General features: G+C 40.7%; 1 protein-coding gene across 10 annotated transcripts in view; it reads left to right on the top strand.

Annotated features, from left to right (window-relative positions):
- thsd7ab (thrombospondin, type I, domain containing 7Ab) overlaps positions 1-23,007 on the top strand; it is a 114,438-nt gene that overhangs the window by 28,738 nt on the left and 62,693 nt on the right. For all 10 annotated transcript variants that reach the window (XR_009768444.1, XR_009768442.1, XR_009768445.1 and 7 more), the window contains exon 2: positions 19,794-20,613. Coding sequence is in view for 4 of the 10 variants with exons in the window: in XM_061674803.1 (XP_061530787.1) it covers positions 19,794-20,613 (820 nt within the window). In the remaining 6 variants the exon portion in view is untranslated. The remainder of the gene's footprint in view (positions 1-19,793; positions 20,614-23,007) is intronic.

The following is a 23,007-nucleotide window of genomic DNA, read 5'->3' as shown; positions in this document are numbered from 1 at the left end:
AATTAATGATTATTTTCTAAAAAAAAAACAATAAAGTTGATCAGTTTGAACATTAAATATCTTGTCTTTGTAGTGTACTTAATTAAATGTAGGTTGAACATGATTTGCAAATCATTGTATTCTGTTTTTTTATTTATGTTTAACACAACGTCCCAACTTAATTGGAATTGGGGTTGTACAAAAAAAGCAAATAGACGAGATTTCCTGTAAATACCGGAGGATATAGACTGTTGTTGTATGCTCAGTTTGTATGCGTTGCTGTTCCGTGTTCAACTAGCAGTTGGTTGAAGGTTTTTCATTACCATAACACCTATGCTAATTTCTGTGAGAGTTATTTAATAAGTCAGTAATATTACATCAAAAGGGTAATAAATTGATGAAAATAAAGTCCTAATATTACGATAATGCTTTATTTAATTTAAAGGGAATTACTTTAGAATATAATGACAAAAATCATCATTTTATATATTTGTTATAAGAATAAAGGTGTAATGTTATGAGAAAAACATTGCAATTTTATAGACAAAAAATGGATAGTTCTTTAATGGAAACCAATTTCATGAGGATAACATCACAATTTAAAAAAAAAAGTAACAATGTAATTTTAGTAGACAAATTTAGATAACGTAAAAATGTAAAAAAGTTATTTTACTCCAAAAAGCTAATAATTTTATGAAAATAAAGACAATATTATGATCATGTTTTCTTTCATTCTATGAAAAAGGGGGATGTGTTACAAGAATAAAGCCAGGATTTTATGGGAAAAAATGTCTCATACAAAGAGAAAAACAATATTTGTCTGACAATAAAATACATTTTACAACAAAGTCAGCTGAGCAAGAAAAAAAAAAAGGTAGTTCTTGAGAGTAAAGTCATTATATTACTAGAGAAAATGCTAAACATTATCATTGTTTTAACATAATAAATGAGGAGAGTAATAAGACGATGATAGAAAACTATGCCAAACAAATGACGGAACAGCAACAACATTACGAGACAAAAAGCTGCTTGACTTTGTCTAGATGTTTGTGCGATTGTCATGGAGGACGCCGCTTGTTATCTCTCACGCGGTCACCCCCTGCTATGTTTGGAGTGTTTTTGTGTGTGTGCGTGCGTGTGTGTATCTGCCGTGGCCCTCCGGTGCGCGTGTATCTTAGTGACGTTTCTCCAGGCGTCTCCGTGTGAACTGCGCTCCGTATCTGCATTCCATGAAAGCTTTTGTTCCCTGTGTGGTTCTACTCATTTGTGGATGATGACATTCCTTGTGATACTTCACTGAGGAAGAAAAGTGTGCGCTGTACTCGTCGCGCATTGATGTACATTTAATGTGCGCCGACAAAGCATACAAAGCATTTGATGAAGAAAATTGGGTTCCTGTCTTTATAATTGTGAAGTTAGCATGTCAATAAATTAGCGTGGTGGCGTTACCTTTGCAGATCACAAGATTGTTGTTGACAGCGAGATTCATTATTCTGCAGTTACTTCACCTTGTTAGCGTTAGCTCTGAGCGTCAGGTGCTTCTGGATAACCTTTCAGTCTTTCCATTGTTAATTTTATGAAAATAGAAACTGATATGTTATGAGATTTTTTTTTAATAATATGAGAAAAATGTATAATTTCATGAGAATAAAATTTTAACTGCATGAGAAAAATGTGTACAATAGTAGTAGATAAATGTAATCGTTTTATTAAAATACAATTCAAACTTTATGAGAATTGTATTATTTCAAGAATTTAATTTTATGGTATTACAAGAAAAACTACTTCATGAGGATAAAAGGAGATGAAAAGAAACCTAATTGTACAATACACTGAATTTCGGAGATTTTTAAAAATAATACGATCATTTTATCAGAATGAAATATTATGAGAAAGGTTTGTATGTTGCGGCATGGTGGACGACTGGTTAGCACATCTGCCTCACAGTTCTGAGGACCGGGGTTCAAATCCCGGCCCCGTGCCGGCCTGGGTTTTCTCTGAGCACTCCGGTTTCCTCCCACATCCCAAAAACATGCATTAATTGAAGACCCTAAAATTACCGGAAGGTGTGAATGTGTGTGCGAATGGTTGTTTGTTTCAATGTGCCCTGTGATTGGCTGGCAACCAGTTCTGGGTGTACTCCGCCATTCGCCCGAAGATAGCTGGGATGGGCTCCAGCACCCCTGCGACCGTAGTGAGGATAAGCGGAACGGAAGGTAAATGAAAATGTTTGTATGTTTTGACACTATTTTAAAGGTCCCCTTCCATCAGAATCCATTTTTTTCCTACTGATTTATGCAAAGCATTGGTCAACATGTGCTGTGACATGGTTTAAAGTTGACATCTTTGCGGTTTGTCATTTGAATGCAAAAGCCTTTGAACGCCAAAACTGCGAGCAAACGACAGGATTTGAAATCGCTGATCGTATGACGTAGTTTAGGTAATTATATTCATATACAGTATTATACCCGACCACATGGTGGCTGTTAGCCGCCCACTCCAACTCAGCTGAACGGGAACACGGCTTTTGCGGGTTTCCAGAGACCAAGTCTCAGCCCCTGCAGGGCCATAAAAATGTACTTTAGAAATTATACATATGTTGTATTTTACAACAATACTTAACTATATATGTAATTTTGAATATAACTCTGGTGGATGAAATAGCGAAACTTGTATTCATTGTTGCCAGCGATGGTTGTTGCGCGTCACAGCACTCTCACAGCGGGGAACGGGCAAACACATTTTTCTATGACAACCAGGCGTTTGAATGTGAGCTTGTTAGCTCTGAGCCTCAGGTGTTTGTTCAGTCCTTCTTTCGCATTGTTACGCTTTGTTTAACAATGCAGAGAGAACTTTAGGCAAAATGCCAAAGTCTTGTCCTCAGCCTTTATGTCCTTATCGAACTATAGATCTCCATGGAGTGCGGTTCCAAGAATTGCGAAATTAGCGCATCAATACCTCTCCATCAACACAATCTCATTGCCGACTTGTTGACATTTGTCAACGAGAGCCAGCGTATTAGCATACCAGCCATCCATCCATCCATTTTCCAAGCCGCTTATCCTCACAAGGGTCACGGGCGTGCTGGAGCCTAACCCAGCTATCTTCGGGCAGGAGTTGGGGTACACCCTGAACTGGTTGCCAACCAATTGCTTGGCACACATAAACAAACAACCATTCGCACTCACATTCACACTTAGGGCCTATTTAGAGACTTCAATCAACCTACCTTGCATGTTTTTGGGATGTGGGAGGAAACCGGAGGGCCCGGCGAAAACCCACGCAGGCACGGGGAGAACATGCAAACTCCACACAGGCGGGGCCGGGGATCGAAACCCGGTCCCCAGAACTGTGAGGCAGACGCTCTAACCAGTCGGCCACCGTGCCGCCATACCAGCCATTTGGTAGGTTTAGCTCTTTCCACCGTTACGCTTTTTTTTTTGCCTTTGGGAAGTCTGGGCTTCATCATGTTCATATCCGATATAAATCTCCATGGAAACGCACCCAATGAGGCAAATCAGTCGCCTTTTTGAGGCGTGTGACTCGTCCTGGTGCTGGATTGATGTTGTTATTGAGCGGGAAGTAAAAATCATCTGTTGTTATTATGCAGTGTTTTTTTCCCCCTCCATGTTGTCTCTGTTGGTGGATGCATCACAGCGGGCGCCAGCCAGCTGCTGTTTTAATATTCTTACTATTCATATTTTTATTAATAGGAGCGCTATAAATAAGACATAACGTAAATAAAGTCGTTCATGAATGTTTCATTTGACGCCGCTGACCTCGAAAAGCTCTGAAAAGCAACAGCAGCTGATTGGCTTCAAGTGGTGTTTTGACACATTTCATAATTTTCCCAGAAAAATGCTTCATTTCTCCCCCCCCCCCCCCCCCCCCCCCCAAAACAAAATTTAATGCCAGTGACAGAGCACTACAATGTGCAGAAAGCGGAAAATAGCTGGCTTTCGGTTCCTTTTGTTGGCGGAACGCTCTGTGACGCCGACGGCTCATCAGTGACACTTTTAGCATCGCTGACTTTTGAATGCTAATGTTAACGTTGAAAGACACAAATGTGAAAGAATGATGACAGAGAAGATTAAGTGATGCGTGTTTTCTTTTGGTAAGGTAAGCATTCTATAAAAAAAAAGTGCACTGCAATTGTTTAAAGCAGAAGACTTTGGCTGTATAGGAGTGCCAAATTTAGAGCATTTTGACTGATGCTTCAAGACCCACAGAATAATATTGTGTTCTGTGACAGTCTGAACCGACCAAAACATATCCCCTTGTTTCATTCCTCAAAACTCTGATAAACACAGCAGTAATGGCCTCATAATTACAAAATGTCAGTCAATCAGTCGATCGTGGGTGGGTCTGGAATGTATCCCCCGCGATAAACTGAGGTTCACTGTACAAGCAATTAAAAAGTCAATTTTACATCAAATACCTCTTTTAAAAGCTTCACTTTTTTAATGAGCCAGTGTTGTGACAGTAATACGCCTTGGCGGCAATCTCAGCTGCTGAATCAGCAAACCGCACTCCGCTTGACTGGTCGCTCACAGTTGGCACACAAACATACGAAGGCCTTCACATGTCGCCATATGGAGGCCGTGGCAGCCCGCCCGGTTTATTCGCGCCCTTCCAAATGTGTGTGCAAAAAACACTCGCTCGCTTTTATTGATTTTCCCTCCCCGGAATTATCGAGCGGGCCCTCGGCATGATGATGTCTTTGGGGAGGTTTGTCTCAAGATGGTCTCTTTAAAGGCGCATCATTTACAGCGCTTGCAGACAAATTGACTTTCGGAGCAAAGACAAAGTTCCCGAGACGGCCGTGTATGGATATCCTAACAGCAGTCACCCGGGGCTTGTTAACCTGTGCCGTATTCAGCCAATTAACAGGCTCGGGAGGAGGTGGGGAGGTTGTCGTTTGAGACGTTCCAGATGGAGGTGGCGGCTTCCTCGTTTCCACTTGGCACCCTGGCTTTTCCCACAGTGGCCCAGGTAGCACCCGCGCTTTTGTCGATACAGGATGCGCAAGGATACAGCATATGATTTCCTGTTTTATAGTGAGTCATCAAACCTGGCTGACATGCTCCGACGTCAGGTGATGATGAAAAACTTTAGCAGCATCTGTGTGTCTAGTATACATGGTTCAAATTTGGTAGCAGTTGGACAAAATCTCCAGGACAAGTTTGCCTTTGAAGGATACTTACAAAGGGTCAAAAATGGACAATTCAAACCCAAGTAACTGACTTCATTGTGTCATGTCTTCTTTGGACTTTTTTTGTGTTTCTGCTGGTGAAAGACACTCCTCCAAATTTTGTGTTGCTAGGCAAAACCATCTCGGGGGCTGAATTTTCCAGAATTCCATGGTGAGCAACGGATATTATATGATTTTGTGTTTAATGGCAAGTCGTTAAACTTCATTGCCATGCTTCACACACATGCAATGATCATCAACTAAACTTTAAGAATTTAATGCCACAAAAAAAATGTGGTGTGCTAAAAAAGATATTTCCTGTTTTTTCTTTCTTTGGGCAAGACATCAAACTTGCTGCCATACTTCTACCACACGCAACGAAAAAATTATTTGCAGTTTATTGTCGTCTATCCAGTATCCTGGATGAAATTTGGTAGCAATCGGACGTCCCGAGGAGGACCCTTGGAAATGGCCCAATTGACCTAAAATGGCTGCTTCGAACCAAAATGCCATATTTCCCATTTGTTTTTGGCCTTTTTTTTTTTTTTTTTTTTTTTTTTTTATAACCCTAACCATTCTTGAGACTTTTTATGGGTCTGCTCATGATAGGCACGCCTACCAAATTTCATGTTGATGATTGAGAACAGCTTTTGGGGGCTGAATCATAAAAAAAAAAAAAAAAAAAAAAAAGAAAATCCCACAGTACACAACAGAAGATATTTCCTGTTTTTCCTGTTTTCGGCCACTCATCACACCTCACCGCGCTGCTCAGGCAACGACAAAGACTCAAATTCTTTGCAATTTAGTGTTACCAATCGGTCTCATGTATTGTTGATCAAATTTGTGAGCGATTGGAAAGAAATCTACAAGTTTGTCTTTCAAGTACCCCCGGAAATGGCCAAAATGACCTTAAAATGGCTTCAAAGCAAAATGGCTTACTTCCTGTGTATTTTTGGGTATGGCTTCTTGAGACTTCTTTTGTGGGTCTACTGGTGATTAAAACCACTACCAGATTTCATGTTGCGAGGCAAAATCGGCTGCTGGGGCTGAATTCTTCCAAAACGTCCATGAGGATATAGGATGCAAGCATTAACATCACAGCCAATCAAAAAGCCCAGTTCCTTGAACGGTGAGCCTGTGGATCATGGTGCCCTCAATTAGGGTCAGTTAAGGAAAACAGACCTTTAGGCTAGTGATTGACAACGGATCAAACAAAGCTCATCAAGGCCTCCTCCGTACTTCACGGCCCCCCGAGTGGAAAGCAGAGCGTAACATCTCCCCCTCTGCGCTTTGTATATCATCCCCGCCATGAATCATTCACAGCTTTTCTTCCTGCCTGCATCACTGACGGCAAGTTGATGGCGTCTCACTTTTTTTTTAACCTACTCCCGAAATCCTGCTGGAGAATTTACGACTCACTTGCCGTGTCCGCATAATTGAGTCTATCCCCTGAAACCCCACGCCGGTGGTGAGAATTGACTACAAATAACAACGAGGATGGCCTTCTAGATTGCAATGTAGCAATGCTATTTCCTAAAATTGCCTTTGGACAATCAGCATTCTCATATAAATCCATAAAGGCAGTGACTTCTTTTAAATATATTTTTCCAGTGTGCTAGATGTGAGTGAGAAAGAAATGCAATTTACGTGGGTATCGTCTGAACAAAATGCACTTTACCACTGTACAGTTGCGGATAATGTAATTTGTGTATGTATATATGCGATACGGTTTGTCGCTCCTCATCTCTTTTCATTTAATTTTTTCTACTCTTTTTTAAATTTTCTGTTTTACCTGCCACAGGGACTCCAGATGGAAATTAGCTCCAAAACTATAATCTGACACAGAGCTTTTCTATTCTCAAATTTTAACGTTTTCTGTACATGGTCCCTGACAAATAAACAAATCAACCTAACCTAACAAGGTACAAATACTTTCGTTGCTCTACTTAACATTCACTGCCAGCTGTTTTTGTAGCAGAGTTTCTCATATTGCCAGCTGTTTTACAGCATTTTCACTGAGCTTTCAACCCCTACAGAATATTGTGGTCTGTGACAATATGAGCACCAGACCTACCAAAAGGAGTGGACTCTCTTCGTTCACCAGAAAAAAAGGTTTTCTACCTTTTTCTGTTTGTTCCAGTAGAACGCTGAAGGCACATAAGTCTAAATTCAGACTTGCCTGTGCACTGTAAAAAACAATGTATGCAATGGAGCAGGGGCGTGAATAATAAGCTGCGAAAAATGGGATAAAACTGTATACCCCAATATTGTGATGCTGTTCTTTCAATTGGTGTCTGACTGACCTGTTGCGACAAACGTGGCCCGAGCCTCCGTGTGACACGTTCCCGCCTCTCGCCTCTGAGCGGATGCTTGTGCTTTTGGTGTGTGAGCGCCCAAATTAGTCCGAGCGAGCAAGCGAGCAGCGTCCCGCGGGAGGAGCAGCGAGTTGTCGTTCGTCACATCTATTCTCGGCGAGCGGCAGCCGTCGCGCAAGCGGACCGATGAGGGGTCGCCGCTGACAGCTTTAATAGTAATCAATCATCTGTCCCTCGGCGCTCTCGCCATTTGATAAGAGCGACGACGAGGGAAATAAGGGGAAGCTGTTATCTGATGCTATCCTGGAATTGTTTTTGCCTCCTCTGTGGATTGAATGGAATCATTGTAAATGTAAATATTGACATACAGTAACAATCGCACGTTTTCGCCATTTTGCTCTGTCTTGTATATGTGGTTAAAATTTGGTAGCAATCGGACAAAATCTCGAGAGCTAAATTGTGTTTGAAGGACACCTGGAAATGGCCAAATTGACTGAAATGGCAGCTTCAAATCGAAGTCATGTTTCATGGCGAGTCAGCAAACTTAACTGCTATGCTCTGCTCAACACATTGACAAAAACTCAAATCTTTTGCAATTTAGTGTCATCCATCTGACCAGCCATCGTTCTTCCATCAGTGTTGCTCACAGAGCACTTGAGTTGTTTATAGGAATTTGAATCATCTTTATTCTTTATAGTATGTCAAAAACACACACGGAACTTGTCTCCGGTAGTTGAAGGTGCTCTAGTACGATCACAGACAGCCATTTGACAAAAAAATACTTTTGAGACATAAAAACATAAAACACAGTACAGAGAGTCACTGAACAATGAAAGGTTACCGATAATGTGGTAATGCTGATAGCATTTTTTTATTTTTTTTAACAATTGTGCAAACAGGCGGCACGGTGGCCGACTGGTTAGAGCGTCAGCCTCACAGGTCTGAGGTGCGGGTTTCAATCCCCGGCCCCGCCTGTGTGGAGTTTGCATGTTCTCCACGTGCCTGTGTGGGTTTTCTCCAGGCACTCCGGTTTCCTCCCACATCCCAAAAACATGCATGAATTGGTGACTCTAAATTGCCCGTAGGTGTGAATGGGAGTGCGACTGGTTGTTTTTTTGTATGTGCCCTGCGATTGGCTGGCAACCGGTTCAGGGTGTACCCCGCCTCCTGCCCGATGATAGCAGGGATTGGCTCCAGCACGCCCGCGACCCGAGTGAGGAGAAGCGGCTCAGAAAATGGATGGATGAATTGTGCAAACAATGCAGAGTCCGCTAGGAATTTAGAGCAGTTTGAAATGTCAAATAGAGTGATAATCTGGTACAGTGGCAATTGTGCAAATGGTGCAGAGACTTAAAGAAATGTAAGCAGTTTAAAGTGACTCGTAGTGTGATTATCTGGAACCGTGACAATTGTGCAAATGGTGCAGAGACTTCCCAAGCACATGAGTGGCCAATATTGGTCAACAAGAGATATGCAAATAGTGCAGAGTGGCGAGACTACTACAGTGAGTGCACAAATAATGTAGAAGTGGCCCGACAGAGAAGTGGCAACAATCTCGAGACGAAATTGGCGGCATGTTACAATGGATTTGTAAGTTATCCAAGTAAGTTAACTGTTTAAGAAGTTAATGGCAAGAGGCTATGAATGAATGATTATTTTGCCATAAAAAGCCCCTTCCCGGTCTTGTTTTTGTCGTTTTCTAGTTTGTTTCACAAAAGCAAATACATATTAGCATTACAGTCACTGTTCTGGTTGAAATGTTGTTTATTTTTTCACAAAAAACTTGCTTTCTCCGCTTTTCGGTGGGAAACCGATGTTTTTGGTGAAACCAACCCAACTGCTAATAACTAGACAATGTAAAAAGTGAGAACAACCTTTTTTTCTGGTGGAAGAGGAGAGTCTGCTCTTTCTTTTGGTAGGTCCTGTGCTTAAATTGTCGCAGAACACAATAATATTCTGTAGGTCCTGAAAGGACAGCGAAAGATCAGTCAAAATTCTCAAAAACGGCTGCTTTGAAAACGCCTGACAGTGCATGAGTTAAAACAATGATCTTTTTTTTTTTTTTTTTTAAAGTTTTCTTTTGGCATTGTTGTTTTCTTTTGGCTTTGTTGTCTAAATCCGAGCGGCATACTGTTGAACTCCTCCGTTGTTTTGATGAAAGTAGCACAGAAGTAGTACGACACATTATAATTCAGATACATCACTGACATGTGTATAATATATTACATTTTGGAATATGTGTGGAATAAACCTGAGGAGTGTGGACTCCTTGGCCTTTTGCCTCTGTGTTCCCCCCTGACAACATCTTGTGCAATGATAGCCGGACACGCTAACAAGAGCTCCCAAGTGATGCTGTCAGCGTGGCCGCCACCATGCCCGAAGAAAATGTCTCATTACTCTGCCAGGGATCTCTTCTCCAAAGAAGGAAAAAGTCATTAGGAAGGAATAAGTGAGAAGGATGAGCAGGTACCTCCACCTGCCCTCAGTCTCCCCCTTGAATAAATGACACTGTGGTACTTTTGCTTCTCTTTCGCTGTGCTTCAGTCTTCCATCCATCCATCCATTTTCTGAGCCGCTTCTCCTCACAAGGGTCGCGGACGTGCTGGAGCCGATCCCAGCTATCATCGGGCAGGAGGCGGGGTTCACCCTGAACTGGTTGCCAGCCAATCGCAGGGCACATATAAACAAACAACCATTCGCACTCACATGCACACCTACGGGCAATTTAGAGTTGTCAATTAACCTACCATGCATGTTTTTGGGATGTGGGAGGAAACCGGAGTGCCCGGAGAAAACCCACGCAGGCACGGGGAGAACATGCACACTCCAGACAGGCGGGGCCGGGGATTGAACCCCAGTCCACAGAACTGTGAGGCAGACGCTCTAACCAGTCGGCCACCGTGGCACCGTGCTTCAGTTTTCATAAATGAAATGTGAGATTACTGAAGTGTGTTTGAATTTCAACTAATGAGGCTCACTGTATTACTCACAGATGATTTAACTCATCAGGAATTCAAGTCAATTTTTTTAAATGTGATGGCCCAGTTTTGGAAGTGTGTCACAGAAATCATTTGAGGTAGAATCGTGACGCACCACTTTATTAATATTAAATACCTTGTGAGCCTTGGAAAAAAATTGTGTACAAAATTGTTATCATCATTTTTCTTATTTATTTATTTATATAAACTTTATTTAACCAGGAATAGTCCCACTTGGATTCGGAATCTCTTTTGCACGGAGTCCTGGCCAAAACAGCAGCACAATAGTTCCAGATAAAATCACCATAAAATACACAATTAAGAACAATCATCGAGAGTTTGATCATATCACTTTGTAATTAAAGTGCATCAGTCAAATTCTTATTATAAATGGGATGAATTGTATTTCATTGCATTGTGATCTGAAGTAATTTTATCGTCTTGCAATTGGAGTGAATCGTATCGTATAATAATTTGAGGGAATTGAATCATAATAATGCTTTTTTGCATTAAATAATAAATAATATCGCATTGGTCACTGATAGTGTAGTGGTAGACTCGCCTGACTTTGGTGCGGGCAGCGTGGCTTCAGTTCCCACTCAGTGACGGTGTGAATGCGAGTGCGAATGGTTGTCCATGTGTCTATGTGCCCTGCGACTGACTGGCGACCAGTTCGGGGTGTATTCTGCCTTTCGTCCGAAGTCAGCTGGGATAGGCTCCAGCTCCCCGTGACCCTAAACAGGATAAGCGGTGTTGAAAATGGATGGATGGATGGATGGTATCGCATTATAATTTGAGTGAATTTATATTTGTCATAAACTTGTATTGTATCACATTGAAAGGAATTGTATCGTATCATGATCAGAATGAATCAAATCATACTGTAATCTCAATGTATTGGATCATATAGCAATTGGAATTAATCATTTTGTATCGTAATTGGAATGACATTTATCGTATCATAATTGGACCGAATTATATCGTATTGTAATTGGAGTCATTCGTGTCGTATCACAATTTCACTGAATCGTATTGTAACATAGATGGAATGCATATTATGGTATCATAATTATAGTAGAACATATTATATCATCTCGTACTTGGAGTGAATTGAATGGTATTGTTATTGGACTCAGTGTTAGCTTATCACATTATAATTGCTATGAATCGTACGGTATCGCAAATGCAGTGAATAGTATTGTATTGAATTGTAATTGGACTTTTGTGTTTTGTATGACAATTGAAATCAATCTTACTGTACCATCGTATCATAATTTGATGTCGACAATCATTATGAGGATATTCTTGACACGTGTGTGCTTGTGTGCGTGTGTTCACCAAGACGTACGTTCACGGCCAACACCTCCTACCTGCCAACTGTTGACGCCCTCCCCCAAGGCCGCTCTAAAAATGGCCCCCATCCCTCCTTGAAAGTGGGAGCATTCATGTCCATGGAATAGCATGCTAACAGTCGAAAGCAAACCAAAGGAACACCAACACTAGATGACATCTGCTGCACTTTATTCGAGTATGTAGTTTTACGCTAAAAAAGAGTAGGTCCTGTTCACTCTACTGAACAGGACCTACTCAGCATCCATGAGTAGGTCCTGGTATTTGGTAGGAAGAGATTAATAATAAACATATTAATCCTTATTGAAGCACACGTTTGTACTCAATGGAATGGTTATATAAATATATAAATATATATATATATATATATATATATATATATATATATATATATATATATATACACGTGTGATGAATGGCAACTGCTAACGCTGAAGGGTTAAAAGTAGCATTCTTAACTGTGTTACAAGTGTAAAAAGAAATTAACCACTGCAAATAATAAAAACAATGTACATTGCATATTCCCCGCATATTCGTGACTCACAGATTTTTTTGAGGACCCTACTCTCCTTTATTCACGGAAAAACAAGCCTATTCATATGTAGTACATACAAACGTATTGCTCTATCATGCCATCTTTTGGCATCTTGGTGCCAAGTAACTATGTTGCAGTGAGTTGAAGAGCTTCATCTAGACAAAAGTAGTGCTCTGCTGCCATCTTTTGGCATTTTTGTGCCAAGTAACCATGTTGCAGTGAGTTGAGGTGCTTCATTTAGACAAACGTAGTGCTTTGCCACCATCCTTTGGCATCTTGCGACTGAGGAACTCTGCAGAAGTGATTTAAGTAACTTCACTCAGATGAAAGTATTCATTTTTCGCCATCTTGCGGCATCTATAGACAAGTAGACAAAACATTTTGGAGGGGTTTCAATTATTTGAGGATTTCGCCATTCGCAGCAGTTCTGGCAGCACACTGTAACGCATGATTGATTTTGAACTTTCGGGAAATCCTGTATTTTTTTTCTGAAAATTTCATTTGAATTCCAAATAAGTTCGACTTAATTGGTTTGTTAATAGGGTCGTTTCCCATTTCATGTTTTCCTACAACAGAAGGAAAAACGAATGGCCGCAAAGTCCACGGACCCCGTAGCTATAACTTTGCTTTTTAGTTTTAGGGTTTCGGAAACATTAGAGCGTCTGCCTCACAGTTCTGAGGACCGGGGTTCAATCCCCGGCCCCGCCTGTGTGGAGTTTGCATGTTCTCCGCGTGCCTGAATGGCTTTTCTCCGGGCACTCCGGTTTCCTCCCAAAAACATGCGTGGTAGGTTAATTGACAACTCTAAATTGCCCGTAGGTGTGACTGTGAGTGCGAATGGTTGTTTGTTTGTATGTGCCCTGTGATTGGCTGGCAACCAGTTCAGGGTGTACCCCGCCTCCTGCCCGATGATAGCTGGGATAGGCTCCAGCACGCCCGCGACCCTAGTGAGGAGAAGCGGCTCAGAAAATGGATGGATTGATGGTTTCGGAAACAGAAAGAAAAACATTTCACAGTTCGTAGTGTAACATTAGCATTTTGAGCTAACAAGCATAGCATTATTTCTTTTTAGGGCTAATGTTTGTAAACTGTTTCTGTTGATGTTTGAGGGATTGAAACGACTATGCAGGCAGTCGCATAGCTTCATCCAGAGCCTGCGTTTATCTGGATGTTATCATTTTGAGCTGACAGTAGCATAACATTATTTTACAAAACAACAAAAACATTTCCTACCTTGGGGTAGAAAGGTTTTTAGGGATAGTCAAATGACTATGCAGTCAACCGCATAGCTTTATTCAGAGCCTGCATTTATCTGGGTTTGTTTTACAGTTGTGTTTGTAACATTAGCATTTTGAGATAACAACAGCATAGCATTAAAAAAAAAAAACAACAACTGTGTAGTGTTGTTTGATTTAGGCCACACTCCTCGGGCTAATTTTACACTCCTCATTGCCACCACTGCTGTGTCGTCACGCCTTTAACACAATCTACACCACACCCCACCTCACCCCACCCACACACACACACACCCGCTCTCCCGCCATCCTTTATTGGATAGGGATGTAAAAGTGGATGCATTGTGGGAGACGGTAATCTAATCCTGACGCTGAGGGCGGCGCATCCCGTCACGTGATTGGACAATTTGTCTTAATAAAGCGACAGCGACATCATCACCAGCATCACCTCTCTCCCTCTGGAGTCTCCCTCTCTCTCTCTCTCTCTATCTCTCCCTCCCCCCCTCTCTCTCTCTCACACACACACACACACACACACATACAAACAACAACCTGGATTTGACACTTTTTTTCTCATGCTGTATAAAACTAATTCACAGATTGTAAAGAAAATCCACACGCTTTAATCCGCAGAATACAAAGAGATTAGCGCGGAACGACATGCACGGTGAGGGATATTGCCGTCAGGAGCGGCTTTGGAGCCTCAGATGAAAAAAATGTAGACGCACATTATAAGGGCTCTTAAATGCACTGTGTTAGCACAATAAATGTTATGGAAAGCACACAAGCCTGAAGCTACATGCTAAGTGACGTTCAAAGACATACAGGGTTGTGCATTTTTTATTCATAATTTAAGACATTCCTCAGGCGTTTTAATATCAAATTGGGTGGATTCTAATTCATCACTGTATCATTATATATCACTGTCAATAATATTATCTATCCATCCATCAGTTTGTTGATTTACACGACCAAGCTCCTAATTTAATTTATTTGTACAGAATTTTCCCCAGTGAAATGAATTGAAATAGAAAACAGTTTTAATAAGTGTAAGACAAAAGTCACTACAACAACTGTAGTATTATATTTGTGCCTTTAAGGGGCGTGGCTTAGTAAGTGAATGTCAGGATCTGGAGTCATTCGGGATGGTCTGTTATTTCAGTGTGAACTCCTCTAAAGACATTAACAGGATTTTCACTTGTGAAGGCAGCACTTCATACACAACATTGTGTGTGTATATAGCACATGGCCACGCATCAAGTACCGTATGTGCCGCTTATCAGAAGCTAAAGCTAATCTGTGCATCCAGCAGAACTCAATGCAGCTCTGCTTACCATTGGTACTCTGATTTTCACGTTGGTTACACTCCTAACTGGTTGAAATGTACCCTTGACAAGCGGCTGCTTGAGGAAAAAGCCAAAGAAGAATCAAAACTACTACTGCGTTGTTTGCCTAACGGCTTCTTGTGAGCTCTGTTCTCTCTCAGCTCGGGTCCGTCACTATTGCACCCCCCAACTTCCTTCAGCCTTGTCCTCCTGCTGAACGTCGCAGTTGGGGGAGGTCACGTTCGGGCCTGTCGGCTCACGTTTGAGTCAAAGCAGACGTATCGGTGCCGCGCCGGGACGCCGGCTCTCGACTGTTGGCGTTTTGAGGAAGAGTTGACGTTGATTATCTCCCCCAGGGAGAGTTCAAGCTCCATGGCGGTTCATTATTTTTGTTTGTCAGTGGAACGGTGGCAAATCTACTGTTCGAGAGGCACGTTTAAAATCGTTTATGGCATTTCAGATTACAGGGGTGCCTTGAGATATCAGTAACCCGAATAACCCAAACTTTTTCAAGATACGGGCCATTGTTCGAGCTATATTTTGCTTTGAAACTTCCCTAAAATTAGACGTGCATTTAAAACCACCACATAGAGTTGCCTTAGAAAAGTCCGCTTAGCTTTATGCTAACAAAAAATGCAAAACGCCCTAAAAGGCTAACAAATAGCATCCAGGTGGCGGTTTAAATGATGGATGTTTCAACAGAAATAGTGCATGACATATGTTGACAATGTAACAATAGTCACAGGCATATTTTCTTCATCTTCTGTGAAAAACTAATATTACTGCAGTTTACTGAGTGACTGAGTTAGTTGTCAAACTCTTCTTTGTGTATGTCTGTATCATGCTATCCACGGTGGCCAAATTGGGCACACCAAAAGAAGTCGCAATGAATATATTATGATTTGTTCGAATTATGTTATTACTATAGTTATTATTACAGTGTACTATTTTACTTCTTGAAAAGCACATCTCAAGGTACCACCATATATGTTTGCATTAAGGTATCAGGCTTTGGTTACACGAAATGAAATGGTTTGGTTAACATTATGGTGTTCAAATGTAGAATGTTTAATTCTGTTCAGTGTTGGTTTTACAGTAAACTTAAACGAGGAGTGCCCAAAAAAAAAAAAAAAAAAAAAAAAAAAAAAAAAAAAACAGCTTGAAGCAAGGTTGCTTTGCCACTTATTTTGGAGACTGTGCAAGCGAGTCTTCTTTACATTTCCTCAAAGTGATATGATATATGATAGTCTTCCATTTCTTGGCAGCGAGAGAGTGAACAGGAACTATGGAATATTTAAAAAAGTGTATTTTAATAAGTTTAGACATTTTAAAAATATGTACAAAGGGGTAAAACTGTAAAAAAAAAAATTACAATTAAGTGTTTGACCAGAATGTTGGTCACAGCTGACGTCATGCTGTAACGGTGGTGGAAGGACGAGGATCACCTCCGTAGACTTTATTTCAGCCATTGTCAAAGGATTAACTCTGCTGAACTGTCGCCGAGCCGCCGGTGTTTTTTTTAATGACCGCCATTCTTGTTCCTGCGGGCTCAGCTTCAGCGCGGTGGTGTCACATTCACCCCCCAATGGTGTCGCGTGAGTGTGTGTGTCTAAAAAAAAAAGTCCCGCAATGCCTCAGTGACGGGACAGCAGGGTTCATGCCAGGTGGGCTAATTAGTCGCCGAGTGCGTCACACATTTAAGACCATTAAATGCCTCCCTCAAATAGACCCCGTCAGAAAAAAAAGGGATTAGTGTAATCATCTGACTTCACAGACCCGTGAGCCTGTTTGAAATTAAAATTTTATTCTTATTAAATCATCTTTCAAATGTTTCTATTTTTTGCATTTGTGTTTTCTATTGATTTTATTTCAATACAATATATTTGTATTCAAATATATATCCATCCATCTAACCATTTTCTGAGCCGCTTCTCCTCACTAGGGTCGCGGACGGGGTACACCCTGAACTGGTTGCCAGCTAATTGCAGGGCACATACAAACAAACAAACAACCATCCGCACTCACATTCACACCTACGGGCAATTTAGAGTTGTCAATTAAACTACCATGCATGTTTTTGGGATGTGGGAGGAAACCGGAGTGCCCGGAGAAAACCCACGCAGGCACGGGGAGAACATGCAAACTCCACACAGGCGGGTCCAGGGATTGAACCCCGGTCCTCAGAACTTTGAGGCAGACGCTCTAACCAGTCGTCCACCGTGACGCCAAATATATATGTGTATATAAATAATTTCAATAAAATACAGATATTCTATTTTATTAATATACATATTTAACATTTTATTTATATAGCATACACATTTCATAATATAATATTATTTTATTTAAGTAATATATATATATATAATTATTTTTTTTATTTTTTATTTTTTTATTTATTCAATTAAATACATATATTACATCTGATTTAATTTCAATAATATACATTTTAGTTAATACTTTAATGTAAATACTATATATATATATATATATATATATATATTTCATTTCACTAACATACATACAGTGTACAAAATACTATTTAATATAAATATGTTAAATATTATTTATTTAAATAATATACATATTTATTACTTTGTTTCTATAATATTGACATTTAGTATTGTTTTACTTTAATAATGTATACATTGAAGATTTTATTGGTTATAAACATATATTTAATATGAATTAATTTTAATAATATATAACAATGTATAACAATATACTATACTTAATATTATTGAATTTAAATATTATTTTTTTATTTCAATAATATATATTTATTACTTTGTTTTATAATATATAATTTAATTTAATAATATTTTATTTCAATTATATCCACTTATATTAAATATTATTTTACTTTAATAAAATACATATACTAAATATGATTTAATTTCAACAATATACATGTAATAAATGTTATTTTATTTAATGTTTTAATTTGACTAATATATACTATTGCTAAGATGTATTGAATAGTGTTTAATTTCACTAATATACTTATATTAAACAGGCTTTCATTATATTATATGTAGATTATATTACATATTATTTTATTTAAATAATATTCACATTTAACATTATTTTATTTCAATAAGGTATTCGCATGTACTTAATATTATTAGATGTATAAATATACGTATACCATGATTTAAATAAAATATAATATTCATATATTTGATATTATTTAACTTGAATAATATCCCTATAGTATATTAAGTACTACATTTACTTCAATAATGATACTGGTAAATTTGAATAAACCATTGGGAATTCAAAATAATATTCTGCAACAATTCCTTACACACTGTAAAAGCAAAATGTCCTTTGCATCCATAAATAACATATAATAACAATCCCATCAGTTAATCCTTCATGCGGGTCATCACAATGAAGCAAATCCCAGCGCAGGTGAAAGTTCACTCGTGTTTTTTCCACAGTAATCCTTATTTCTATATTCCTCTCATTTACAACAATATATAGTGTTTTGCATGGATGAGTGGTCAAAAGCTCAGTTTCTGAAAAGCTCTGAGAAGAGAGGCCGAATGAGCTTCATTTTCCCCCCCCCCTCTTGTCACATCAATAGTCTTGAACGCTTCCCCTGTTAATCTTCCTGAGTACACAGCGTCACTTTTTTATTTGCACCGGCAGCCTTTTCATCAAGTCAGGCAAAGACTTGACGCCAAGGAATACAACAGATCATAATAAATATGCATAACAAAATTTATAAACATATAAAAAAAGATTCAAAATAATCCTGTCCTCTCTTCTTAATTGGGATTTTTTTTTCATTTCTTTATTTAAAATGCAACCGAACTGTACCGTGTTTTAGAAGGAACAAACAAAGAGAAAAGAGAACAAAAAGCACCAACGTTGGCTTGAAACCCTAATTTGAAATCCTAACCCTTGTTTAAAACAGTAATCATGCTTTTATTCCGACTTTAAATATCTATCTTGAACTCCTAACCCTGTCTTTGAGACACTCCTTCGAAACCATGGGCCCTATTTGCGTGACCGGCGTAAATCCGGTGCGGGGCACAGAGCAGCTGTGGACGTGTTTACAGCCGACTTCATTCACCGCCAATCAAAGCCGCTCCTCTCGTTCCCTTTAAATGTGGCGCAATGATAGTCTCGATGGAGACATCTCCATGCGGAAGAGGACGATGCGTAATTGCCATGATCGTGCATGAGTGGAGCATTGTCACTGCGGCAACAGACGATGTGGGCTGGCGATAACCACTGGTGACTTAAATATGTCTGCAGACCTCGGTATCTGTCTGCCTGTGTCTCGATCGAGATGACCAAATTCGTGTTAGCTGCTAACTGTGCCGGCGGTTAGACGTGGTCTAAGTAGCCTAGGTTTAGACTGACTTTCTGCCACCAAATTTTCACTCAGTCTGGCATCTCTCCAAGGACACAGCCTTACTGCGCCAATGCCTTACGCCTGGCTTGGTGCAGACCGGTCTGCCAAATCGGCAACCATGCAGCAAGCCTTATGCTTGCACAAAAATCTGAATCCGCCGGCATTTGCACCCCCGTCACAGATGCGCTGTGTACGAAAATAAAGTCACAGAATTTTTAAAATTTAAAACCCCAACCCATGCTTCAAACTCTAATTTGAAACCCTAACTTAGACATCTAACCCTGTCATGAAACACTCAATTGAACCCCTAACCTAAAATTTAAACCACTACCCTTGTTTTAAACACTAATTCAAGTATTAAATTTACTATAAGTAGAACCTGTAACCCTGTCTTGAGATGAAAATTTGAAACCCTAACTTGAAAGCCTAAGCCTTGTTTGTCTTCTGTTACTTGGTTAATTTAAGATATGTTGTAAGAGAGTTTTTCTAGTAGTTATAATAGTTGTTTGTCGTTGTCAGGTCCTTGGGGGAGGTGCATGGGCAGCGACTGCGGCCCGGGAGGAAGCCAGAGCCGGGCGGTGTGGTGCGCCCACGTGGAAGGCTGGACCACGCTTCACACCAACTGCGACCAGTCTCTGCGTCCCTCCAACCAGAGGAACTGCTTCCGCGTGTGCGACTGGCACAAGGACCTGTACGACTGGCGCCTGGGCCCCTGGAACACATGCGTGTCCGTGTCCTCCAGGGTGTCGGGTGCCCCGCAACCCTTTACCTGCAGCGGGGGCGAGGAGGGCATCCAGACACGGGAGGTGGGCTGCACCCTCAAGTCGGAGAGCTCTCCTGCCGAGAACGCCATCTGCGAGTACTTTGAACCCCAGCCCCGCCTGGAGCAAGCCTGCCTGATCCCGTGCCCTCAGGACTGCGTTGTTTCAGACTACTCCCCGTGGACATCCTGCTCCAAAACCTGCGGGACGGGCCTCCGCAACCGTGTCCGAAGCGTCCTGGTCCCGCCACTTTTCGGAGGATCCATCTGCCCCAATCTGACCGAGTTCCAGTCTTGCAAACCGGGGCCCTGCACGGGGCCGGAGGGCATGTACAGCCTCAGGGTGGGCGCCTGGACACCCTGCGTCCTGCCACAGACCCGGACGACGCGCCAGGCCAAGCGGCGCAAGGGGAAAGGCCAGGGAGGTGCCAAAGATCCCGAGACCAGGGAGCTGATCCAGAAGAAACGAACCAGGAACCGCCTGAACCGGCAGGAGAGTTCCTCCTGGGACGTACAGGTGGGATACCAGACCCGAGACGTCACCTGTGTTCACAGGAACAGCAGCGGAGTGCCACGGAAGTGAGTTTCACTTTTTCACCTTATTTCACTCTGAATAAGTCATCAAAACTGGAACATACTGTACAACATAGACAAAAGTATTTGTACCCAGCGTTGAACTGGTTCATGAATTAGCCAGAGGTTGTACTAGAGTCCTTAGTTGGACTTGGAAGGGAAACCGTTTGGTTATTATGAGATTTATGTGACGCTACTATGTTATGTTGTGTTATGCTACAATGTTACAATACTATGTTATGCTACCATGTTACGCTACTATGTTGCGCTACGACTGTTTTACACTACGATGTAACGCTTTGATGAAAGTTGAGCATTGCTTAGTCTAAGCAGTGTAAGGTGGTCATAGCTGATGAGAAGGAGCTCTTTCTGTTTCTTCTTCCTTCTCAATAGAATTTCCACAGTGTCTGCTGCTGTTTTCCAGCACTGTCTTCTCTGCTCTTTAATCTCCAAGAAAGCTTTGCTGGCGAACCTTCGTTCTCGTGAGAGTTCATTCACGCATCCCGGTGGTGGAATATGTGAAGTGATGTATTATGCACTAAACGAGCTCATTCATGTTTCTTGCCGGCGACGCCCATCACAAGTTTCAAAAAACAAGCGCTTGCATGCCCCCCCCCCCCCCCCCCCCCCCCCCCACGTCCATGAATATTCATCCATCCTCGGCTGGCCTTATTGATTCCTCACGCTGAAATATGCACACTTGTTTTTACCACAACTTTGGCAAACACCGCAGAAAACTTCACACTAGCAGCCACACTGACGGCAGTATGCCAGAAAGTCCTAATTTAGAGTTGCGTACCTTCAGTGTAGTACCACATTGTGCTGCAACATGCCAGGCACATTAATGCTATTTTCTGTTAGCCAGTCTATGGCGTTTCGTATCACACGTTATGTTTGGTTGTATATTGTTTGGTTGAACATTTTGGTGTTTAAATATGATGTTTAATTCACTTTTGGTATGTATGTCAGTTTTACAGTAGATTTCAACTGGGAGTGACAAATAAAAGACGTTAGTGACGTTAGGCTCTTGATGTCTTTGATAATGTTCAGCTACTGTATACAATTCATCGTAAGTGATTATCTTGCACCGAACTTATTCTTGTCGTATGCTTTTATTTGAAGGCCATATCTCCCAGCACTCCATGACGCTACCAGTAGCGTGCTAGTGTCCGCCACATGGTGACTAGCGAGCCTCATTAGCATCGATTGTGACTCCGCCTGTGCAACTCACATCAACATCTTTTGAGGGTCTAAACTGCATTTTCAAAAAGCCCCCACACCCCTCCTCCTTTCGTCCTCCAGGGTACACAAAGAGTCATTAGAATTGTTCTAAACTAAAGCCAACGATTTCTCAGCTCAGAGTTCACTCCACCTGGAGGCTGCACAGCTGACGAGCTATTAGTGCTAATTCCACCGCTGCTTCATTTGGAAAGCTCTCATTTAGAAGCCTCACCTCAGGCACAAAATACACGTTATTTTAAAAACACCTGTGTGTGCATGTGTGTGTGTGTGTGTGTGTGTGTGTGTGCACATGCGTGACGTGTGTGTGTGGCAATTTACATTATGCTACAATGTTAATGGTATGATGTTATGTTAAGGTCTTATGCTATGAAGTTATGCTACGATTTTATGCTATTATGTTATTCTATGATGTTATTCTACAATGCTACGCTAAAATATTACACTACAATGAGATGCTATGATGTCACTACAATCTCAGATGCTACAGAGTAACACTATGATGTCACATTTCGATGTCATGCTACAATGTTATGCTGCTATGTTACTCTACTATAATATACTATAATGTTATGCTACAATGCTAAAATAGTACGCTATAATATTATGCTTGAATGTTACTCTATAATGTTATGCTACATTTCTAGTTTACAAATTCACGTTATAACAGAATATGCTGCCATATATCAATTGATACACTTTCCCCATTTACTTTTGTACTTGCAAACTTGCTTGTGTTAACTTTTCTCTTATTATTGTCTAAAAGCATGGATTTTTTTGTATTTTTCAAAAACGAATTTATCTCCAAATTTAGCCTTTTCCTGAGCTCTGGTTTTAGCTCACTCTCATGCTATGATTTTTTCAAAATCCTTATTGAAATTACAATACAACGCTGCATTCTTTGTCACAGTTATTTCACGCTAAACTACAATGCTGTGCTATTTAAAGAAAATGATGATATGCTATGATGCTCTGCTACAGTGCTATGCTTTATGCTACGCTACGATGTTATGTCATGATATAATGCTACTATGTCACCCTACAATGCTACATTGTCTGTGTGTGTGTCAATGTGTGAGTATGTGTGTGAGGATTTGTGTGTAGGTGTGCATGCATGCGTGTATGTAGCACACAATGGCAGATGACAATGTTTTCATTGAA

The sequence above is a fragment of the Phycodurus eques genome, chromosome 4 (genome assembly GCF_024500275.1).
Source record: "Phycodurus eques isolate BA_2022a chromosome 4, UOR_Pequ_1.1, whole genome shotgun sequence".
Taxonomy (NCBI): domain Eukaryota; kingdom Metazoa; phylum Chordata; class Actinopteri; order Syngnathiformes; family Syngnathidae; genus Phycodurus; species Phycodurus eques.
Note: the sequence above shows the minus strand (reverse complement) of the source record. Positions and strands in the feature narration are given on the sequence as shown.